The sequence below is a fragment of the Parasteatoda tepidariorum genome, chromosome 11 (assembly GCF_982258835.1).
Source record: "Parasteatoda tepidariorum strain Cologne lab strain chromosome 11, Ptep-v5.0, whole genome shotgun sequence".
Lineage (NCBI taxonomy): Eukaryota > Metazoa > Arthropoda > Arachnida > Araneae > Theridiidae > Parasteatoda > Parasteatoda tepidariorum.
Window position 1 is genome coordinate 98,188,644 of NC_141765.1, and position 26,497 is coordinate 98,215,140.

Here is a 26,497-nt window from a genome sequence, read left to right on the forward strand (position 1 = left end):
TGTTTTTTTGTTGATTAATAGCTATTTAAAACAACCATACCTACAAAATGGATTTTTCTTCTTCTTTTTTTTAACTAGCGTCGCATTTATCTCCTTCGTTACTTCTTGTTCGAAACAAATAAACTTTTTACATTTCATTTCTTCACATTTATACTTTTAAGGAGTTTCACTTCTATTAATGTTACATTTGCATTTTAAACATTTTGCGGACGTAACTTTCATTTTTATATAGCATATTATGATCATCTAAACATTTCTTTACATTTACATTGTCTAAAACATTTTTTACAAAGCACCTACTCTCCTTCACAATTAGAATTTTCTACAAAACATCTATCACATTGTATATTTTTTCATTAAAATTTTCTCTACACAGTATATTGCATAATTCATGTAATTTTTCTGCCAATGTTTTTTGTAATTTCATACCGTCCTTCATTGATATCTTTTAAAGAGATTTTTTATAATTCATCACATAGCAAATCAGGATTTTGTTTCGAAAGGGCAGTTATAAACATAGCTAAGCATTAATTATCACAATTTTTTATTCAAATAACTCGAAATTGTTTCATCATTAACTATTTTTAGATGCTTACCTCTTTTTCTTCATTCAAATCATATTAATATTACTCGTACACTAAGTGATATTTGATTTTTTGTTTAAATTCTACGTTATTATTTCTAGCTAACTTTCGAAAGCTTTTTCTGTACGCTTTAATTTTGGGTAAAAGAATTTACCTAATAATGAGTTGTGTATTGAAATGTCTACTTGTTTACAAATGTTTCCAACAGTTTTCAATTTCTAAATAAGTTTTAAAACATTATGATACTGCTTTGATATAATTTTATTAAATTTAGTTACATTATACTTTCGATTTACAATATATTTCTTATATAATGATTGATTTCATAATTTGGAATCAAAAAAGTCAGATTTATTTCTGTTTTATTATAATCATTATTTATATATTTATTATTATTTTTTTGTTTTTAAAATCATTGTTATAGAATTTACCTATAGAATAAAAAAAAATTCATAACTATTTTCATTTCCATATAATTTAATACATATAAATTTAATAATTCAACTATAACAGGCTTATATTTGTAATTCTTATATAGTTTGTCACTAATTTAATCAAGTAAATTTTGTTTTATTTCCTCTAATTAGTTTAATTCTTTTAAAGAAGCAAATTTTTTACAAATAATGTTCTCCACTTATTAGGGAACATTTTTTTATACTTATGATTTGACTTAACATTTATAAAGTAATCTATAAAAGAATTTTAAATTCCATCATCTTTTCTGTAAGATATCTTTATATTACTAGGGATATTAGACTAATCGCATATTTAATTGTAAAATATTTATAATTTAAACTCTTTTTAAAGCACACGAATTTGAAAAATGTAATAAAGAAAACATTTTATCTATTTCAAATGTAATATTTCATTTTTTTTTCAGCTTTTAAAAATACTAATTCTTAAAGCGTATTTTTGTTTGAAAAACTGTTCAAAATCTTTCATAAGATAAGAATATGTTTCTTCTTCTGAATCATAACTATTTTTTTTATTTGTTTAGATACACTGCTGGACAATTGCTAAGGACGGATCACAAATTGCAATGTAGCATAACATTAAGCGAGGCTTGAGGCCTAGTATGATAAAATATAGTTGCCAGACTGTTTAGACATTAGAATAAAGAATATTCATTGTTCTGGAAAGTACAAAAGCTATGAAACATTTAAAAGAAAAAAAATGTTCATTTGATGCTGCGTACGGAAAAATGGAACAATGCATCTAAATGTCAGCAGGCAACTTGAAGAAAGAAGTCAGTACGGTATATGTCCACCGTGGAGTGTGATGCTACATTCTACACGTCGTATCATACTTTGCACATCATTATCCAGCAGCTGTTGAAGCAATTTATCCCATTCCACTGTCAGTGCACGGATGAGGGTGTTCTTGTTTGTCGGAGGATAGTTTCGACCAGCAAGTTACCTCCCCAAAGCATCCCAAACATTTTCAATGGGGTTTAGATCTGGAGAACGTGATGGCCATACGAGGCGTTGAATACCCTCGCTGTCTAGACAATCCTGAACAGCGAGTGTTCGATGACATGTTGCGCTGTCATCCATAAAAACAAATTCATCACCGACAGCACCACGGAAAAGACGAACATGAGGAAGTAGAACTTCATCAAAGTATCGTTGGCCCGTCATAGTCTCATTCACAACCACATGTAGGCCCTTGTGGCCATTTTTCATGATGCCGGCCCACACCATGACACTGCATGTCGGATATCGGTCCCTTTCCTGGATATTTCCTGGACGATAACCAGTACCACTCTCACGCCAGATCAATTGGCGTCTACAATCCGATGACAGACTGAACCTACTCTCATCTGAGAATAGTACGCATGCCCAGTCCTGTTCAGTCCAATTGTGATGCTCATGACACTATTGCAAACGGGCAGTACGGTGCCGTTTGGTCAATGGGACACACACAACAGGTCTGCGGGCGTATAGTCCTCCTCCCCTCAAACGTCTGGCAACAGTTTTTCGGGAGATCTGCTTTCCGGTGGTAGCAAGAAACTGATTTGCCACCTGCTGAGCTGTAGTGTTCCTTTTTGCGGATAGGACGATGTATCTGTCTTCTGCAGGCGTCGTACTTCTACCACGACCGTGCCGCCTACTACCAGTAGTTTTAAATGATTTCCACAGCCGTGAAACAACGCTGTGAGCGATGTCGAACTTCCTGGCAACATCTGTTATTTTTCGCCCTTCTTCGATCTTTCCAATAATTCGGCCAGGCTTAAAATCATCTAAATGATATCGGGAAGACATGCCGAAAATTTCAAGTTCGTCAACTAAATCTTTCCTGTAAAACTCTCCACACGCGTCAAAACCTTTCAAGATCTTAATAGCGCTATCACGTGATGAACAGACGTGGAAAAAAAATTTGCATACGCATAACTCTTCTTACTATATCCCGCACTTATTCTAATTTTACACATTTTGCTTTCTTGCATTTTGTGGTTGCTATGGATGATAGTGTTATCCGTCCTTAGCAATTGTCCAGCAGCGTATTTCCAGATAAACCCTTTCAGTTCCATTTCCCATGTAGGCCAAATTTACTCATTTATTAGAAAAACAAATTTGTAAGTCATTATCTAAAAATTAAATCTTTTAACTTACAAGGATGATATTCTTAACTAATAACTTTTTTCACGCCACTTCGCGGAAAAATCTGACAGCTTCGTACGACTCAGGGCGCTGAGTGGTTTGATGTTCTTTATTCGATGACTTTTTTTAAAGGGCAGTATTGATTAAAATAGAAAGATATGAATTCACTTTTTTATTTTTTTTTCATTGTGATCAATTTTAAATTTACCTTACTTATTTTATTATTATTAATTTCTATTTTTTATAACTTATTTTATTTGTTGCTTTATTTTTTAATTTGTTTTGTCCAGATAAATTGCTTTAATTTTATTCCAAATTTCTTTTGATTTTTGTATTATTTATGGTATTGATAAAATTCATCCAGGATTCTTCTTGACATTATATTCTAATTTTTCTGTGTAGTAGACGGGTTTTTACGATGGGGTATTGACAGAATCTTCTCCAAACCAGTGGTCTTTGATGTGTGTGTGATGGAATTTTATAAATCATTTAAAAATAATTCGTAATATGTAGTGCACTTTTTTCAAAGTCTCTATTGTAAACTATCTCTTCATTTAATATTAATGCATGTTTTTTACATAAAAGTCAAATTAGGCTGCATAGCGCCAAGGACTTAATGGACATAAAACCATGATTTAAATTAAAGAGAAATAACCAGTGTCTTTCAGAATAACAATACGATTTTAGTGTTCAGTTGCACTAAGCAAAGTAAATTAGCTAAAAAATATAGGCCAATATAGGCCATTTCACCAATTGCATCGACTTCAAACATTGTATCATTCCATGATTACGTGTGGGACATTTTTAACATTAAATGTGTTTTAATGTAGCTTTTTTCTTTAAAACAATGCAGAAATTTTATGTACTCTTCATGACTTTATAGAGTGAATATTTTCTTTGTTAATTAAAAAAATGTTCTTTTTTAAGTCAAAAAATAGAATATCTATAATAATCAAAGAAAGTGCCACTTGTGGAATGGAGCTTAAAATGCATAAATATATTTTTAGAAATTAATAGATGATTCAGCATATTCAGTATAAAATTTGATTATTCAGCATATCTATTTGGATATTATAAAAACATTTTCAGTAATATTGGTATTATAATATTGCAAATATTTCTTTTTTAATTCATCATAAGCTCATCACGTGTAAGACTCTATGGAAAATCGGGCAACCTCCAGCATGTGATAATTCATAATGAAACAACTACAAACTTTTTTTAAACTCCATATTAGCTATTAAAGGTTTAAAATGTATCAAAATACTTCAAAATGAAACAACTTCTTTTATTAATTTAATAAATGAATGTAATAAAATTCATTATCTCTTTAACGTTTCAATGAAATATGAAACAAATGAAGTATGAAACCAAAAATTACAGTTTTTTTAATCCTATTTTAATGTGCTTATTAACAATTACAATCGGTCGTGTTTTACAGCTGGTACAGGAATTTGTGATTTATAAATTCCAGATTTCTCATATTTGAATCCTACCAGCCCTTTTTACGCGTATTTTTTTTTTCCTGAATAATTTAAATCAAGCAATTTTTATCTCACTGGGAAATTATTCAAAATGTTTAACTTTTTTTTTTACTTTCTCATCGAAGGTAATTAATTTCGTGTCAAAACAATACCATCGAATTTTCAATGAATTTCCTACTACTCTCGCTTACTGGTTTTACAACAGGAAGATTTTATACTGCCTCTAGCAACTGCTATTTCAATACTATATTTAATTTATTTCTTCACTTTAGCATATGCTTCACAATCTATTTCCAACTGAAGGAGATTTTTTGTATATAAGTCGAATGAAGTATTTTATATTTCCACCAAAATCATCTTTTTGTATAATCTGGCAAAAAATTATCTATATTTTGCTCAGTTATTCCCGAGGTAATTATTATTTTTGCTTTGTAATTTTCTCATAAAATTGAATATAGGTTTAGATTAAGGAAGAACATTCCTACTACATCCTAAATAAGCATTTTTGAGAAATAAATAGAATTGTAATTTAATATAAGAAAATATGTCTTTATATTTAGCCTTCATATTCATATATCATGTGCAAAATTTAATTAAAAAAAAAAGGCACTACCACCACGAATGAGAGTTCTGTAGTTCTATTCCAGAGGGACGTCTAGTACAAAATCTATTTAAATTGTTCTTAGTTCTATGACTTTTTTGTATTTTTCATGCTCAGAGTGCAGAAATATTTTGATGCCTATGTTTCTATCGACAGTAAACCTTCAAACATAATGTCATGATCTCTTTCATGGGCCATTTATTTCTAGTACGGTAAATTAAACTTAATGTAAATTTTAACACGATATTTCTTAACAAGTGTCAGGACTTGCCGTCAAGGCCTGCAGTAACAGTTCAGAAAAACTAGTTATTTTTGATGGTACAGATAAATCTGTTTGACTTGAAGTAATTTCAAAACTTTATTAAATTAAAAAAAATTTGAACATTTTGAAGATCTCAATACAGCATTTGTCGTAATATAAAAACTAATATTCTCGTTGCTTGCCGTCTTCAACCATGATACAAACATTTCTCCACATGTTCCAGTTTCATCTATTCAAAAAAAACTTATTCTCCCTTTTCTCACAAGCATGCAAGCTTCTGCTTAGTATGTTAACCTTTCTATGCGTATTTCTTGCTATCGCTGAATTCTAGTATTGTCCACTCTTTGCTTTAAATTTATTAATAGCATAAGAAGGCTTCGAATTATTTATATTTAGCCGACAAATAAAAAATGCGTATCTTTTCTGGCAAATTTTTCTCAATTGAAGAGTTAATTTGCGTCATTTAAAAATCACGAATCATAACTTTGAGCAACAAACTTAACTGTGAGCAACAAACATTTATAACGCCCTACATAACCTACTAGCCGAAATCTTTATTTAATTGTTGCTACGCATAAAACTAATGTCTGCACAAATTAAAACTATGTACAATATAGCTCTACATAATGTATTAGTTCAACTTTTTTAATCTCGGTAAAAATAAATAACTTTGCCATTGTAACAGTATAGAAGTACCTACATACAAATCAACATTCTTGCTGACGCTACGTCCGTTTAGTATATATATTTTCACAATCTTTGCTAAACAATTTCACTTTAGAATATTTATTCTAATTTTGGCTTTTGCTAGAAATTTTGATGAATGATTTTGCTGTTAATAATATTTAAGAATATTAAGTTTTAGCTATGTAACTTATATCATGAATTCATTATTTTTTAAAATCAGGAATTTTTCTTCAAATTTTCTTATAACTTCAGCAACTATTTTTTGAATCTTCATTTTCACCAACATTAACCACATTATCAAATTTTTCGTCCTCATCTTACAGTTTCAGTGACAAAATTTTCCAACCACGTCAACACGATAACATTTCATTTTACATTTTGCCAATATAATAATTAATAATTTAAGATGGCTCGGCCATATCTGGAGAGGCTCTGAAGATAGCCCTGTAAAAATTGCCACCTTCAAGAACCCTCAGGGGTCCCGCTCTAGAGGTAGACCATCTACTCGATGGCTCAACGACACCGAAAACGACCTCAAAGTCCTAAAACTTAAGAACTGGAGGGGAGTTGCCATGGACAGAAGGAGCTGGAGAAGGCGTGCTGTTGAGGCAGCCAAGGCCTGCAAAGGGCTGTTGCGCTCCTGAAGAAGAATATAATAATTTCGCATTTGCTACTTTGTTGCTTTGCATGTAACTGAATTTTTAAATCTTTGCATGTAATTGTTAATGTAATTGAATTTTTTCCTATTTATTTTTATGTATATTCAAATATATTTACATATTCTTTTCTTCATGATTCAGAGTCTACCCTATATTTGTTTTCTTCTTTAGCATATCGTCATTAACCCTCTTCCTTTATCTGGATATTTTATTCGTTTTTGGTTTGCTACTTCATCTATAATATCGTTTACTTCTTTGTTTAATTTCCGCCTTCTTGATAGGTTTATGTTGATCTTCTGATTGTTTTCCCTTTTTTCCATCTACCAATGCTTCACTTTTAGCAAAGCACCTTTAAATTATTTGTCCAGATAATACTTAATTTCAATTCATTTTAGCATCTCAAATGTTTTGGGGAATCTTTTTGCGCTTAAAATCAGTTGTCATGTCTTTAATTTTACAACCGGACTTCCTCTGGCAAGTTTGTTTCCGAAACATTTAAAACAACTTTTCGAAAACGATTTGTTACAAGTTTCTTGCAATTTCATATACCATACTTTAAGACTTTCGTTTTCCGATGTATCTAACTTCTTATCTCCACGTAGACCCGCATACCTTAGCCATTTGTAAAAGTTTTGATTAAGTGATAATACTCGCTTAAATTACATATTAAGAAAAGTAAGATTTATTATTAGCGGATACTGTAATTTAAAATAAATATTTTCCAACTTTATATCATGCCATTTATTATACTTATTATGGCTTATTAGTTAACGCAAAAAACTACGTAATATTCAAGAAAAATTTACCGTATTATTCGTGTTTCTGAAGAATGGACGGATTAACCCAAACCACTATCAGTTACTCATCATATTATCTATCCGAAATGTTTTTTTTTGCTAACTATGACTACCCTCAAATTAACTAACAAACAAACTTTACTAACTATGTCTATCACAAAATCAAACTCTCGTAACAAAAGAGCTAGCATGAAAAGATTTAGCCAAATTTCTACTTCCACTTAGTAGGAACAACACCTGACGCAATGCTAAACGAATGGAATTTAGTTGTTGTTATTAGTAGTTGTTGTTATTTGTTTCAGTTGTTGTTGTTTATTTAGTTGTGTTAGTTATTGTTGCTCGATATTTTACATGCGCAAATTATTTTACGTTATTTTTTGTAGAAAAACATTGATATTTTTTTAGGAATGGATTCTATTGAGAGAATTCCATTAAGGTTGATAGGATTCGATGTGAGTAACATTATGGAATATTGCGAGTTAGTGAACAGTAAAATTGCTCCTGATGTTTCTTTAAACTTTTTAACCCTTCACAGTAAAGCTGCAAAAATGCTTCGTGAGCATTTTATTTTTAAAATAGAAGTTTGTGAAGGAGTTTTACGTTATTCAAGCTAAATGCAAAGCGGAGATGAAAGTGAGCAAAATTTATAGAGTTGGAATGCCAAAGATTCGAATAAGGTGAGTGCTTCATATTCATTGATCTTAACTATATTTTTTAGGATTTTCCACTCCCCATATCTTTGTTATGATTTTGTTCTAATGCATAAATACTTAATCATTTATGATTGGGTGTAAAATTTTTTTGAGTGAAGGGCCACAGCAAGTGGAGTACCGAAGGTCCGCATGCATATTTAGTCATGTTAACAACAAATATGATGATTTTTATCTAAATATTTGTGTTCTAAGCACTAGATATCAGTAAACTTAATAAAATATTTGCAGAAAATTAAATGCTTTTAATTATTTGAATTTATTTAAAACTAAAAACACTGATACATTTATTTAAAAAACTTTTTCCATTTTTCACAATAATTCATTTATCAATATATATACATATGTACCTAAATATTGGGAGGTGTGATATAAATTTTAATCAAAAAGAAGCTACTAGAATGAAAGTGCAAAGAAAAAAATATGTATTTTATAGAGTAATATAAATTTGAATGAAATTATTTAATAAAAGAAAATTTAAAATGTTTAAACAACAACCAAATTAAAATAAATTCTTAATGCGTTCAGAAATTTCTGCTAGCAGCACATCAACAGTCGACGGGCCGCATGTGACCCGCACGACATAGGTTGTGCACCCCTTAATTATGATATATGTCTATGTCAAACTTTAACTTAGTATTTATTATAAAACCTAAATTTGAATTTTCTTTGGTTCATTATTTTGCTGTAATGTATTATTTTAAATTTCGTTTTGCATTTCACATGTGCTATTTCCAGTGTTCGCCAAGTGGGCCCACTTTGAACCCCGGGTTTTATTGGGTGGGCCACATTAAAAAAACCCCTTTTGGAACACTAAGTGAGTTTTTTTTAAAGTGAAACTGTTTTCATTAAAACTTATTGATGCACATTTAATTTTATGTAATTTATTGTGCAGCATAAATTTGTCAGAGTTGTGAGCTTTATATGATTAACTTTTTAATTTAATTTAGAATTTTTTTTTTTACTAAGTAATACATTAACAAATTTAAACATTTTTATTTTCTTGTTTTAAAAAAAATAAGCTAAAACTTTATATATGCTTTTTTTCATATTTTTAGATTAATTTGTTTTGTGAAATTAAAAATATGAAGTTAAGATTATTTATCTAAAAATAAAGCCTTTTTTCGTGGGTAAAATATTTGAAAAAAATGGGAGAAGTAACTGGTAGGTATTCATTATAATTATACGTCATTTTAATTTCACTTTCTATAAATCTTATTATGAAAACATGGAAGACCATTAAGTGTTTCAGTTTTATTTTCTTAAATATAAAAGTCAGATGAAATTTTAATTTTTACTGATTATAAATTTATAATAGGTAATTTATATATGCTTAATGAAGATGGTAAATAAATGTGTGTGAAAACAAAATGATTAATAAACTTCTTTCTTTTATATTACTGTTGCATTTATAGTTTATAAAGCTTGAGTTAAAAGTTGTGAAACCTTATGTCTTTAACAGTAAAGAAGATTAAAATATGTATCAAAGAACTGTACTAAAAAAAAACTTTGCCAATATTTGATAATATATTTACTTATTGAAATTTATTACTCTTTAATTTTTTTTTCAGGTTATAAACGCCAAGTGCGATTGTGCTGGAGGGGTAGAGCTGGCTGTTTGCAAGCACTCTCTTGCATTGCTCTATGCAATTCAAAGCTACAGTGCGGAAAAGCTATATGCTGCCCCTACTGAAGTGAGATGGCACCAGAAGTAGGCAGTGAAGCGAGAACCAAAACATTTTTCGTTGCCAATGAGTTTCTCAATTCAAATGTGTCTACTGATTTAAATTTTAGTACCCTAAATGCTATGTCTTTAAATGCTCCTATCTTTGACGTTGTGAATCCTTCACAATGTGACAAAGATGATTTAGCATATAGTAAAAGCTTACCTCTTCCTGCATTGGTCATTGGGGGTATGCATACTATTATACCTGATTGTGCTGAACTTGTTCATGCACAATAAGGTAATAGTCACTTTGGATGAAGCAATTGCTGTTGAAAAGTCAACAGTAAAACAAAGTCAGAGTGATACATGGAGCGTTTAATTCGTTTAACTGCCTCGAACTTCCACAGGATTTGCACCCGTGTTTCAGCTCATGATGTTTTGGCTCAGCAGTTATATGAAGGTAATTCGAAGGATTTATCCCATATACCTGCTGTGGCTCATGGACGTGACTGTGAAAACCATTATTGCTCACAAGTTTTCTGATTATACTTTCAGGAACACGGGACTTATTGTGAATCCATTTTATCCCTTTTTGGGTGCTTCTCTAGATGGCCTTTTGTATGCTCCTGGAGACCCCATTCTAGTGGAAATTAAATGTGTTTATAATCCCACTAAACTAAGTTTAAATTCTTTAGTAATGTTAAGGAAGAATTTTTGTCTTGAAGTTGATGAAAATAAAGGCTTTAAACTCCGTGATAATCATGCCTACATGTATCAGATTCAAGGACAAATGGCATTAGCAAATATCAATGAATGTTATTTTGTTTTATATTTTAAAGAGAATGAGCCTGTGTTTGTTGAAAGAATAATTTTCAACAAATCCATGTGGGAAGGAATGTTTTTAAAATTAAAAGATTTTTATTTTAAGTTTTATTTGCCTTTATTAACCATACAAGAGTCTATATTTTAGCTTGGAGAAATCTTTGTATAATTTTTTTCAAGCTAGAATATAAGTTCTTAATTTTTCGAAATTAACATAATTATATATCAAGCATATCATTAAATATTACTCATTCTCATTTCTTTTACTCAATAGCCTTATGCCAAAAAATAAAAATATTCCTTCTTCATTCTAAAAATCTTTTTATGTTGAATATTTTAAATAATAAATTTTTCATGATGATTTAACTTAATTTAAGATTTAACTGAACGTAGCCTTTTATATATTTCATATTGTTTAAAATTGTATTATACCTATATATATTATGAGTTTCTGTTCTGTACATATGCAATTTATATTACTAGGCACTTCCAACTATTTCAGGTTTCATCGCAAAGATTTATTATGATATAATTGAAAATTTTCAATTTTTTCCTTTTTTTTAAAAAAATTATTTTTAAAATGGAATTGTACATGTAAAAGCGAAACATTAGGCAACTGAATTCAAACATGAGCTAGTATATACTTTATAATTATTTTAATAGTAAGCAATTTGTATTATATTTATATTGTATTGCTTATACGCGAATTAATGATTCTGGAAAATCGTATTCACCTCTTTCTTGTTACCTTGTGCTTCAAATATCACTATTTTTTCAAATAGTTTCAAAATTTTTTTAATTTATTCATTGTCATTTTATGAGCATTTTATTTTTAAAAACATTAGCAACTGAACTGAAACTTGGCCTTTTAAATATTTTATAATGTTGTTTTAAATTGTATTATACTTGCATATATTTTTAGTTTCTGTTTTGTACATATGTGATTTTTTTTTACCTGGCACTTCCAACTATTTCAAATTTCATCGCATAGATGTTTTAGTTATAATTTAAAATTTTCACAATTTTTCCTTTTTTTAAAATTTATTTTGAAAGTTGAATTGTACATGTAAAAGCAAAACCATTCATTCTATTGATTTTTCAGTGATTTCAAAGAAATTATGTAAGATAAAGCAGGCCAATATATTCTTTTGAGATACAGTTTTTGATGATTATTTTATAGAAATTTTTTGAAACGAACCTATAAAATTATGTGCCAATTTCATTTTTATTATTTCAGACAAGTCAAAATTATTATTAAATATTGCTTGGTTTTTATTTTTGAGACTCTGTTTAAAAGTGAAGTTATAGAATTTTCTCAGGGCTAAATATACATCATGCAAAAACAAATATTTATTAATTTATTTTTTTGGTAAAAGAATCTTTCTTTGGTAAAAGTTATCTTTCAGACATTATTTCCTTTTTTTACATTTTTCTAAAACAAATTCACAAAGTTAAATGCTATTTTAGTAGTTCAAAAATTAAACAAACAAATAAAAATCAATTATAAATTCAATTGAATAGCTATTAATTTTAATTAATTGAATGTTACACTTTGAAAGAACTGTATTAAAACTGTTTTTCTCTTAATACTTTTTAAATAAAAATTATGCTTTTATTGTCGTTTGATGCAATTTTTTAGTAAACTCTGGCTCTGTTCAAATAGTTAATTTTAGAAGCTTTAACAACTTTTAATAAACTACATTGTCAAAAAAATAATAATAAATTTCTGTATAAAAAAAGGCAAGCCTAAAAAGTTTAGGATAACATGACTGAAACAATGAAACACTTTTAACATTAAAAAAAAAAAAAAAAAATATCAATCTTTAAATTTGGATTAATATGCTGGATAACTACATTGTCACATTTACATTTAATGTAATGTGACAATTTAATATCTAATTTTACCTAAGCTTTAATTTTTCTTTAAACGTTATTCTTTTTTTACAATTTAGCAATTTTTTATTTTCAACTTTCTTGTTGACCTTTCTCATGGTCATTGCGGTCATCGCACTTACTGTGGGGAAAGTAAACCAACCCCTCTACTCACGCCTTTCTTTTTCTTCCTTTAATTTTAGGGGGGCTAACTAGCCAATCTCTTTCATTTAAATTTCAAACTCTCCACCTCTTTAAATTTTAATTGGTCCTAATTTTTCTGGTCCTATACCAGTTAAGGAATTTTTAAGTCACTTGGAATGCATTCTCTTTTTCTCGAGCCTTCGGGCGGGTTACCCTTTTTTTTTCGGGATGCAGACTTCGATCCGTATCGAGGGATTTCTTTTTATATTTTTTCTTAACCTTTACTTTAAATTAAATCCAAAGCTGTAATCATTTTCTGTAAAATGTAAAATCAACATTTTATACCCTTAATTTTCTTTAACATTAAAAGCCCTCTCAAATTTAAGTTTTCTTTTCATATTTATTTTAACCTTAAAATTACTCGATCTTTTATATTTTACTTTTATCTATGACGCCTTCTGTGTTTTAATTCTCCCGTCACCCATTTTAATAAAATGCCTTTCTTGTGTTGGTAGATGTGTTGAAAGATGTATGTTACTAAATAAAATGATATGTTAATTTAATCCTGTGCTGGAGAATTTATTTGCCTCTATTTTCATGATTTATCATGTCCTTCTGTATGTGTGTGGTGAGTACTTTTTTATTTGTTAAGGAAACTTTTAATTTTCTTATTGGAAACATCATCTTACTGTATAATATATATATTTAATATATTTGTATCTGGCATGTCATTATTGTATTTTTCCTTAATTATTAATTTATCTCAATTTCACCACTATTCTAAATTTGGTGATACCAATTTATCCAAACCTCACATTTTGTGACCCTTTGGACCTATTGGGTTATTGTTTTCCCACGATAGCATTGTACAACCACTTTCCTTAATGATCACGTCCCCCTTAATTATTTACCTCTTATATATTTTCGGCCTTAATTTAATTATTACAAAGATCAATCATTTAACTAATATTAATCATGACTATATCCAAACCCAAATACTGGTACAATATATCGAATATTTCAATCTATCATTTTTTATACATGAGTAACTTTACTTTATACGCACCAATAATTTTTTTTTATTAAACTGTTACATACATATAAATAGAAAAAAAAAGTCATACCGTGGCAATTATCATCGGAAGAACACTCTTGCTTCTGCTTCATTAACTCTTGGCCAAATATGACTGACCCCAAAGAGCTGCATAGTTTTACTTAACATCAGCTACAATGGAGTCAATTATTTAGCAATTCATTTTTTTGATGACTCAAAGGATGATACTTCACACACTATTCATGAGGAAAAAACGCTCTAGGATCTAAAAACATTTAAAGTAATTTCAAATAAACTTAATTATGTATTTTAAACTAAGTCAAAGAGCAAGCTTTGAGTTAAATAATATATATCTTACAGTTATAATATATACAGTCTCCATGCTTTAATATATACAAAACAACAAATGCAATAAAATATATACAAATAAAATTAATAAAGGATAATACAACAAAATAAAATATATACAAATAAAATATAATAAATGAATAATACAACAAAATATATACATTAAAATTGATTTTTTTTTAATAATTCTGTAAATTTATTAATGGGTTGCCAAAGTTGGCAAAAAAAGCAACAATGAAAAAGAATGTACCAACGACGGGCCAAAGTTTTCCCTTCAAAAATTTTATATGTTTTAATTCGGCTTATGACCCTTTCTACATGGATTCGGTGATTTGATACTACTCAAGAGAAAATTGAATTTTGTCCACTAAATGCGTAACAAGTTGGCAGCCTTTTTCTTCCAACTCTTTGCTTATCTTGAAGCCTTTATCTGCCAATATAAGGTCTTCTTTCTCTAATTTTTCCAGTAATTTAGATTTAAGGACTTATCAGAAATTGAGCCACCCCAGAGATCAGATATGAAGGAGATGGCACCGGAAGGAGTTATGCCAATTAAAGCTTTTAGGGTGTTAGTATTTTTATAATGACTAAAGGTCTGTTGTTGAAGAAGAGGACTAGATGGTTGTTGGATAGGAAATTCGGTGCAATCAATTATTACGCGACATTTAGGAAATCTTTTTAAAATTAAAGGCATACTTTTATTAACAGATTCACGAGAAGGCCAGATATCAACAGATTTTAATTTAGAAAAAATAATATGAGATTGATGGTTAATAATTTTAGAAACAGTTGTTTTGTTAATCTGAAATAGAATACATAAAAAGTTCTGGGATACACCAGTACGAAGATAAACAAGAAAAAGAAAAAACTGATTTATAGGAAACAGGTTATTAACATATTTCGTGCAGTTATTTAGGCAAAGGAATGAAAAAACAGTGTGAAAAATATTTCTAGAGAATCCGCTGACAGCTCTCATATGAACATCATCTGGAATGGCATCAACTCTGAAAAGGCTTGATGAAATTTTAATCTGAAGACTTTTTAGCTCTTCTTCCAGAGCCGTATTGACAGCCAACAAGGCAGACACAACATCACCTTCAGCCTGAGTTGCAATCTCTCTTGCTGGTGGCAAATCAACTTCAATACTACTTGTGGCTCCGTCATCTGGATCAATGTCCACACTTGTAGAAGGAGACCTTTTTGAGAGACAAAGATTAAATTTATTGAAATTATAAAAAAAACAAACATTAATTTTGTTGAAACAAAAAAAAGTGGTCACTCTTGTTTACAGTAATATAAATTTCTATTCTCTTATCTACAGCATTTATATCAAATCTTAACACTTATCTTGATAACAAGGATGCGACTGGCAAACAAAAAAGTTTAAAAACAAATTTTAAACTATGTAACCAACAAAATTATTGACTCAACCCATGCAGGATTCTGTTTAATATCATAAGATTCTTTTTTAGAGATGAAGATAAATTAAACACTTCAAGCATAATACAGAGCCAGTCATGCTTGACTTCAGTGTTTTACTGGTAACAGTGTCTTTATGATGAGTCCACAGGCTGACTGTAGAAAACAGAGTAACTATAACTAGAATGTGTTGTTAAGATAAATAATGACTGTATGGCATAATACAAAAAAAAAATTTTTATTATGCCACAGTTATTCTTTATCTTCAATGCTTGTATTCTACTTGAAATATTTCGGCAATATTTATCTTGAAGAAATTATTCACAATATTTTTCCATTTTCTCAGTTCCCTTTCTAAAATTCTTTAAAATTGAAAGAGAGAAAAAGGAAAAGATTTTTGCTGTTACATAAAAAAACAATGCATAGGTAGAAAAATATGCATTATATGCATGCAAAAATAAACCTACTTCCCATTATATACTAATACTATCAACAAAAAAATGAGATAAAGTAAGAATTCACGATTAAATCCAGCTTTGAATATGTGGTTTATCAAAAAATAAAAAAAATCCAGTTTTGAAGGGAAATTTTTTAATGAATATATTTCTACTTATAACAAATGAATATTATATTCCAAAAAAAAACATTTATTAAATGATCATTTTAAAATTAAATGCATACATCACTATCAGAGTTGTGATGGTTCCGACAATAGAGCATACCTGACAACATTGGGGAAATAAAATAACGGAGATTTTACTAACCGATCCTATTTACAACTACTGAGATTCAACTCTGTAGCCTTGTAATTTTGAACCAAATCCAGAAGATAATGGAACTCTTGGATTAAGTATTGGGAGAAATTTGCTTTGTGGAGTGTTCCTTTTATGGAACTAATCCGCATTTGAGTTACACAAAGATGAAAACCTTACACAATTAGCCTGACAGCAAGGGGACTATAATCTATGGTCCATCTACCACTAGGAACATTTCATGTCAGGACTGCGGTCAGTACAAGCTGGTTGCAGAATTCGTATCGACCAATCATCGCTGGGATTCGAACTCGGTTCACCCCATTGAAAGGCGAATGCTCTATCCCCTGGGCCATCACACCTCAACTTAAACAATTAACACTCAACATACTGCAATACTGGCTATAGCAATATTTGTTGAGGAATAAAAGAAGTATTTTTTCCACCAATGGATATTTTATCAACATTACTTTTCTTTTTTGTATTTCTTCAACAACTACAGAGACATTCGTGAATATACAGGTAACCAGGAGATAGTCATAAAATACAGGAGACTTCATTAAAAAACAGGAGACTTGGCAGGTATGATAGAGTGTTCGCCTTCCGATGAGGAAACTCCTATATTACTGCAACACTGATACTAAACTAAAATTATTTTATTAATTAAGCATTCATGTGTTTTTACTCACTGAAACTGATATAAGGTTCGTTTCTTGTCACACTTTGGGGGAATGAAACTGAACTTTGTAGGTACAGCCTCTTTTTTTATTACTCTTCTTCCTAAACATAAATATAGGAAAATTATTCAAGTGATGTAACAATTATGCTGAATAGTAGATGAGATAAGAAAATACATGAATTATAAATAAACAATAAAATAAATGAATTTTTTCAACTAATAACATTAAGAACCGATTATTAATGAGTAAAACAAATGTTGTACATTACTTTCATCTACATTGATTACTTTCCTTTAGATTGAAATGAGTAGCAAAATAAATATTGTAGCGCAGCTTTTACTAAGTCAAAATTTTTAAAAACTTTTTTTAATGAATTATTTACACGTTTTTTTTAATCGGAATATCAATAACAATTAGGAAAAATACTAACAAAATGTTTTTTTTAAAAATAACTTAACTTGTTCCTTGCAGATATTCAAAACAATCATTTTCAAAATGCTCCGAACAGATTTTGCTGTATTTATTTGGCACAAAGCCAATCCTCTTGATTTTTGCTAGCCACATTGACAATAGAGTCTCATCATTTAATGGAAATTTATGAAAAGAAACCTTCTTCACTCCAGTTTATAAGAATTATTGGAGCAATCATACGCAACACAAGCACATGGCATCTTGGATACTGAGTTAGCTGGAAATAACAATGAAAACAATATATCATATAAGAATAAATGTACAAATACAAGTAAAAAGGTGCAACATTTAATAAACACAAATCTGTAACAAAATTTATCACTAGTACTGATTATGCCAGGGGTTTACTAGTTTTGTAAATATTTATGATGCAATATACTCAATAATTTAAACAAAAAAAAGTAAATAAGTAAAGTACCTAATAATAAAAATACAAATAAAAGAATTAGATTAAAAGACACGGGTAAACATTTATTCTTTGTTGAAAGAGCATCAATATTATAATTCTTAAAAACACAATCCAAGAATATATCTCCGATTAGCTAAACAAACATATAAAAATCAATCAAAATAAAATACTCTTCATTTAAATAACAATAAAAGAGAAGTTTACAGAAGATAGCTACCCAACAATACTATCACTTAAACTAATAGAGCTACAGAAAGGATCTATTTAATATCCCTTTGAAATAATTCAACCACATCGAACACACTTCTAAACTGGAAGATTATAAAATAAAAAAGAATTTGCACTACATTTATGAAACAGTAAGTACTTCAGATTATTGTGATAAGTGACCATAAGACACTGAATTTTCACAACTGCTCATTTACATTAAAAAAAGTATATTTTAAAATAGATAAAATAAAGACAATTAGTTTCAAATTTATTCACTAAATACAAGAACTTTTACTGAGAAAGAATTTCGATAATGTTGTTTGTGTTCATGCCAACTCATCGAACAGCAGCTTGAATGGGTATTTAATTAATAAAACAATGAGTAATTCACATTTATAAGATAAGTGACAATTCCTATCGCACTTTATTAATAAAATAATGAAATAATTTTCATTAAAATAGTGAAAAATAACTACAAAACACTCCAGTTTCTCACGTTGTCAGAAGAGAAAAAAACTTTTAATTTAATTAATAAACTGAGTTTTAAATTTAGTTACTAAAAACATTAACTTACTAAGATGGAACAACAAAATCAATTATTAATCAAAAATCGAATATCAATAACTTTTCTTTATAATGCAATAAAATCTGGCGAGCAGCTATTTAAACAATCGAACACTTCGTTTGTTTATTTGTGGCTTGAAGTTAGGCTCGCAGAAAATGCCGTTCATGGGTTAAATTTAGTAGGAATAACACAACCTGTGACGTAGGCTATATTATACCCAATTGAATGTATGGTTTAGTGGCATTGTCATGTTTAAGAGAAATATTTTTGCATCACTCTAAGTCTAGTTAATTTATGTTTAGTAGTGCATTGCATTCAAGAAAAGGATGCAATGGGCACTTTAAGAATTTTTTTTTTAATTGTGGAATTTTTTTCTTCTTAATTTGAGTAAATTTTGTCGACAAATTGTATTTAGAAGACCTTTTAAGTTTAACTGCAAAAAGTTCTTGCTAACGCCAGAGACTTCTTTAAAAATAATTAAATTTCCAAGTTTTTGAGTACGATGTCCTTTCCTTTGCAAAATTGGCTGCAATCTTTATTCCCTTATGACTTGAGGTTTTTTGTTAATCTTGCAGACACTTATATGGTGTGGCTTGTGGAAGGGATGACAGGGAGTTTCTAAGTAACTTCTTCAAAGGTACTATTGTTTCATTAAATGCAATTGTGTTGTGAAATAGTGGCCAGTTTACTTGCGATTACTATTAATATGGGTGCATAAGTTATTTTATACAACGTGTCTATATTTTTCAAGTGGGAAATTCATTTTACATAATTTTTTTTTGGCGTGTTATTGACAAAATCGTCCTTTTTTGTACTTAAAATTTAAACACTTGTAACATGTTAATAAATTTTTTAAGGCTATCTCATTTTATACCCCATCTTCCTATTTATGTATCTACAAAACCTAAAATTTAAAAAGTATAAGGTTTTTAGATGCGAACATATTTCAGTTTCAAATTATTTTTTGTTTTAGGTATAAATAAATACGTATTTTTACAGATTTATAAAATCATTCCTTGCTTTTGGAGATTGATATAGTACCATAATTTGCTGTTTGAAAAATACATTTACCTATTATCCATTTGTATATAGTACTTCTCTCAACAATTAAGCACATAGAAGTTTGCTTTATGAGTGCTGACGAATTGAATTTCAGACAAATTGATAAAATTTATTAGCTGTTCTATTTCAATTACTGGCGAACGAGCATAGAGATATACGAAAGCAATTTGAGGGTTGTTGAGGGAGAGTGAGCAGAGTGCGGTAGATGTCTATTTATACCATAAAATAACTACAATTATAATTAAATTATGCACTTATCTAATCATGTTAAGGTGTAATAGCGTTCTCTCTCTATATATTTTTTATTTTAGTAAAATTATTTTTTAACATTTTCTGCATATTATGTGATCCAAGAAGAAAAAATAATTTTAGTCCATTATGACAACAACTAATATAAATTTTATATCATCTCTAACGGTAAATTTAAAATTGACGTCAAAATTATTGAAAAATTACATTAATTGTTTTTATAATGGAAGACTTGAAAAATCACTTTAATTTCTTAATTCATTGTAGGCGCATGAAACTTTATCTTTAATTATTACCTTTAAAAAAAATTTCCTCCCTCAACAAAATTTTATGTTTACTTTCAAGAAATCCGCAAAGAGTTAGCTGCTGAGTGCGAATTATATGACTTGCATATAAAAACCTACGCTACTACCAGTACTGAGGCTATCCAGATACTGGCGGGGGTGGTTCCAATAACACTTAAAGTTATAGAGGATGTTTATACCAAGAGGGTGAGATGGGGATGGCGATTACAAGATCTAATGCATGTACTACCTCCCGATTTCGACAACACCTTGAATTTTGATACGCCGCCCCGGGAGCACCCATCTCTTTATCGCTCCTTGCCCTGGGGATATTGTTCCCCTAGTAACCAGGGGATCTATACTGATGGCTCTCGGATGGAGGTAGACACACCTGGAATTTTCCATGCGTCACATGCAATGATTGTTAAACAGGATGGTATTACTATTTTTAAATCCTCCACCAGAGTCACAGACAATACTAATATCTTTATCGCAATCAGATCCGCCTTTATCTGGATCAATGATAATAATATCAATAGCGCTACCATTTTTTCAGACTCGTTGTCCTCACTCCAGGCCCTGGCTGACCCAGAACCAATTTCAAAACTGATTGAAAATATTAAAACATATTGGCACAGAGGTATTACAATGAATTGGGTTAAAGCCCACGTGGGGATCCAGGGCAATGAGGAGGCCGACGAAGCAGCTAAGGAGGCCATTGGCCCCGAGATTATAGATCTCCAAGTTCTGAGGATCCCTAGGCAAGCAAAGACCGAAATCAAGCGGATTCTAATGGCAAGGTGGCAGTACAATTGGTACAATTCCAATAAGGGCCGGCAGACTTTTAAGTTTATTAAGACCCCGTCAACTACAAGAATTCAATCAAATTTCTACTTAAATCAATACCTGACGGGGCACGGAGTGTTCGGGACCAACCAGAGGAAGTTTTTCAATAAGGATGATAAATGTAACAATTGCGATCAACCCCAAACAGTAGAACATCTTCTATATCACTGTTCTCGGTTCCGAGCACTCCGACAACAACACTTCCTCTAGAAGAACGAGCATCAAATTTTTGCCAGTATCATTTGCCGTAATATCATTAAACAAATTATTAAAACTACGCTCGAGGAGGTGTTGGTCCAAAATAATAATAACAACTTTTAATGTCTTTTAATCTTGTTATTGATTGTCGCCTTGCCAAACTCCCTTTTATCTGGACCACTTGCCCATTTTTACCAACTTTACCATTTTACTACTTTACCATCTTATTATAACTGTCTTGTTTTTAGTCTGCTTTGTCATGTTTACAGGTTTTGTTTGTTTTAAACTGTATTTTTACTTTTTTTTTACTCCTGTTTTATTGTAATGTCTTTTAAGTCATGTACCTCAGATTTTATACTGTTCTTCGGCACCCCTGTGCGTTTTTGCCTTCGGAGCGTGTTTACTTTTATCCTGTTGCAGATTTTAAATGCTTTACCATTTTTTAAAATTGGTTTTACATATTGTGTCAGCTGGTCTGACTAATGGTTTTACCCTTGTCCTTTTAGCTAATGATAAGTTGATTGATTTTAATTCCAAATTTTAAACATTGGTGGTGGTTTTTTTTACATTGTACTACTGTAAGTTTTTTTTTGTTGTACTTTTGTCTCCAGCTCGTCAACTTTTTCAATGTTTAATCACTCTGGTGTCACCTTTGCTTGATAGTTGTCGCATTTGTAGAACCCTGTCGAGCAATGTCTCTTTGTTACTTTTACCCCAGCTATACTGGTGCTCAGGGTATGTATTATTTTATACCTTCCTCTAACTGTCACTATCCTTGCCAAAGGCAAAATGCTATGTAAAATAGGACAATTTTTTAAGGCTATAAGGATCTGTTGACCTGATATTTTTAAACATTTTATTACTATGCTAATTTATGTAAATGGCCTGTTGCCATCCCGATTCTTCTAGGTATATTTTTTGTATTTTATATATAGGGGTATGTTGACCTTTTTTTTAATGTATTTGGCGTACGGGCCTATTGGCCTAGGCCGCTGTAAAACTTTCAAATGACTTGCATATAAATATCAGTTATTTGAATTCCAATTTTGACATATTTGATAGACGTTCTTGGCGAATAACCGACTTTTTCAACTCTAAATACAAATTAATAACTGAGAAGAAATTTAATAAATTACTCAAATCAGGTCTCGAAAAAACTCAAAAATTTTACCCGTCCCCGAGGACGGCTTGTCCAACAATGTACCCGTCCTCCTTTGAAACTAACCCGTCGCTTCTAAATAAATAAAAATATAATTTTCTCTTATACAAACATTTATATAAATTGCTCAATGAATTAGTAGTTACTAGGATTACAAATACTAGGATTGCATTATACAGTAATAAAAGGAATACTAGGTTACTATTAGGAACCCAGTATTCCTTTTATTGTATTGTGAGATATTCTTGGTGGTATCCAAATAAGACACATAATAACAAAGGTATAAGTTTAATAAAACAATAAAACATAACATAACAATAACATGCTTACAGCACGTAACAAGGTTAGCGATGAACATCTATTAGGAATGGGCATATATACTCTCTGGAAAGGTAAGGCAGCGCCGCTATTCAGAAACTACAGGCTGTCGTCGTCGACTCGTAGTGATGACGGAAGGTGACGTCGGTTGACATCACAACACTCCTTTTCCCTAGGATAGTTGGTTGGTTGGTTGATTAAAGTTTATTGGCACAAGAGCCAAACATGGCTATACTGCGCCAGCCACTAGGTTAAAAAAATTATTTTATTTTTAAAGCAGAGAGTAAAGTCCTATTTTTTTAACAAACGTAATAAGGTTGTGATGTATAGGGTCACCGATTAAGGATTTAAGATCAGGGCAAGAGTTGCCAAAGAGTTTGTTCCTCAAATGTTCGAATCGTTTGCAATTGGTTAAAACATGCTTAATAGTTATGTCGACTTGACATAGAGAACAACAAGGTGCAGGATCAGCAGTCAGTAAATGTTTATGGGTGAAACGGGAATGACCAATACGCAGTCTATTAATTATAACTTTGGTTTTGCGATCAACGGATACTAATTTGTGGTCTTCTAGAGAGGGAAAAATTTCATGCATTTTATTGTCTTTTTGTTCGCTCCAGTGTTGTTTCCAAGCCAACTGTATTGCAAACTTACATATTCGTTTCAGATCCAAAGGTGTTACGAGTTTCCTGCATACGTTTTGAGTGGTTTTAGCCGCGGTATCAGCGCGGTCATTTCCGTGTATCCCAACATGGGATGGTATCCAGCAAAAACGAATACTGTATTTTTCACCACATAATTTTGCGAAGCAACTTTGAATTTTCTGTAATACGGGGCTTTTTCCAATGTGGGAGAAGCTTGAGATGAAACTATAAGAGTCTGTATAAATAATCCACTTGCGGTAAGTTTGGTTTGAAATAAAATTAAGTGATAACAAAATAGCATAACATTCCGCAGTGAAAACTGATGAGTCATGATATAACTGTTCAGATATAGTCAAATTTTCAATGACTACACCGCAACCAACATGATTATCGTGCTTAGATCCATCTGTAAAAATCGGTTTAAAATCAATATAATCATTACGATGTTCATAAAATTTTTGAATAAAAACACTTGAGCTCGTGTCAGTTTTTTTAAAATTATTAAAAACATCTAAAATCCAAACTGAAAGATCAACCCAGGGTGGAATTGTCTCTGTATTAGTAAAAACATGGAAATTTAAAATGTTAAGGTCATTTAAAATGCGGATGATTCTAATTCCAAATGAAGGAATGTAAGAGGGCCGTGAAGAGAAGTGAGTGATGCACTGTGGGTCAGTAATACTTGAATACAGTGGGTGATTTGGACTCGATTTAATTTTAAAATAATAATCCAATGAAAGTTTAAGACTACGAAAATGAAGAGATGGCTCAGAACACAACGCATACAGACTTTCAACTGGTGAGGTTCTAAATGCACCTGATGAGATTCTTAGACCTTGATGATGGATGGTATCGAGATATTTTAAAACAGATTGACGAGCTGATGAATATACAGGAATGCCATAGTCTAGTTTCGAGCGTATAACTGCACGATAAATTTTAATCATTGAGTCCATATCAGCACCCCAGGAACAATTTGTGAGGACTTTTAGAATATTTAGTGATTGAGAGCATTTTTTCCTGATGTAATTAATATGTGGCTTGAAGGTTAATTTAGAATCAAAAATCAGTCCCAGGTATTTTGTTTCTTCGAAAACCGGAATGACGATGTTATTTAGAGTGATTTCGGGATGGGGATGAAGACCACGTTTGCGGCAGAAATGCACACTATGAGTTTTCTGAGATGAGAAAGTAAAACCATTTTCATTTGCCCATTTTAAAATTTTATTTACAGCCAGTTGCATTTGTCGTTCAATGAGTGACATATTTGTTGATCGGCATGAAATGCGGAAGTCATCCACAAATAACTCGCCATAAACTGAAGCAGGAAGTTGATTTAAAATGCCATTTATTTTCAAAATGAAAAGCGTCACACTTAAAACACTTCCCTGGGGAACTCCCTGTTCCTGAGGGTAAATGTCAGATAAAGTTGAATTTATTTTTACTCTAAAAGTTCTGTTGGATAAAAAGTTTTCAATAAAATGAAACATATTTCCACCAATACCACAATTGATAAGATCCCGAAGTATTCCGTAGCGCCAAGTTCTGTCGTAGGCCTTCTCCATGTCAAAGAAAACTGAAACTAAATGTTGATTTTTTAAGAAGGCAAGGCGAATATCAGTTTCTAATTTAATTAAATTATCAATAGTGCTTCGCCCTCTGCGAAAGCCACTTTGATGTTGAGTAAGGCAGTGTCGGGTTTCAAGGAAATAGATTAATCGTCGATTGACCATTTTTTCGAACATCTTACAAAGGCAACTTGTTAATGCGATAGGCCTATAACTTGAGGTCTCTTCGGGATTTTTTCCAGGCTTGAGAATGGGAATCACAAACGCTGTCGACCAGTTTTGGGGGAAAATTCTCTCTGTCCATATGCGATTATATAATTGCAGAAGCTGGTTTAAAGCTGTATTTGGTAGATTCTGTAGCATAGAGTAGTGAATTCCATCGGGACCAGGCGTTGTTGAATGGGTGTTTTTTAAAACATATTGAATTTCATTAAGTGTGAAAGGTTTATCATAATCATTGTTTGAGTTCTTAGGCATTAATTTAATTTTTTCACTATTTCTTTTTGTTGTGGCGAATGGTTCTTGATAACCAGATGAGCTAGAGACCTTAGCAAAAGCATCGGCGAGAGCATTTGCAATATCTGGAATGTGCGAGATAGTTACATTATTACTTTTGAGGATTGGGATATTATGCTGAGTGTATTTACCGGATACTGCTTTTATTTTATTCCAGATAATATTGGAGGGCGTATTATATGTTATGGAATTAACGTATTTTTTCCAGGATATATTTTGGGCGTTACGTCGGACTCTACGAGCTACGGAACGAGCTTTTTTAAATGCTATGAGGTTATCAATAGTAGGGTGTCGGCGGAAAACTTGCCACTGTCGTTTTTGTACCTTTTGGGCTTGTTGACAATCATCGTTCCACCACGGTTTTGGATGTTTCGGCAATTTATGTGATGACATTTTTGTACTTTGTTTAGCTGCTTCAAGTAATGTGTCTGTGAAATATTCAACTGCATTATTAATACTAGCTTGATTTATCAAATCTTCTTCGACTTGTATGCATGATGTAAATTTAGTCCAATTTGTGGTGTTCATCTTAAGTCGAGGAGTTCTGGGAATTTGGTAATTATTGAAGGCGGTATGAGTAAGTATTAATGGAAAATGGTCACTATTGAAGAGATTGTCATGCACATGAAGTGACCAGTATGGAAGTTGAGATGGACAACAGATAGCTAGATCTATGGCGTGGAATGATCGTGAAGGTGCGTGGAAATGAGTGTTTTCTCCTGTATTCATAATGCATAAGCGATGATCGTCAATAAATTTCTCAATTATGAGTCCTCTACTATTGGAATCAGAGCTTCCCCAAATAGGGCTATGGCCGTTAAAATCTCCCAATATTATAAAGGGTTGCGGAAGTTGAG

General features: G+C 30.8%; 1 protein-coding gene and 1 pseudogene across 1 annotated transcript; one reads left to right on the forward strand and one right to left on the reverse strand.

Annotated features, from left to right (window-relative positions):
• Positions 1 to 14,109: 14,109 nt before the first annotated feature.
• On the reverse strand, positions 14,110 to 19,046 carry LOC147801966 (uncharacterized; annotated as a pseudogene).
• Positions 19,047 to 20,628: 1,582 nt separating this feature from the next.
• On the forward strand, positions 20,629 to 21,447 carry LOC147801967 (uncharacterized). Its single transcript, XM_087154538.1, has one exon. It carries the CDS (start codon positions 20,629 to 20,631, stop codon positions 21,445 to 21,447), a length of 819 nt encoding a protein of 272 aa, XP_087010664.1.
• Positions 21,448 to 26,497: the final 5,050 nt, after the last annotated feature.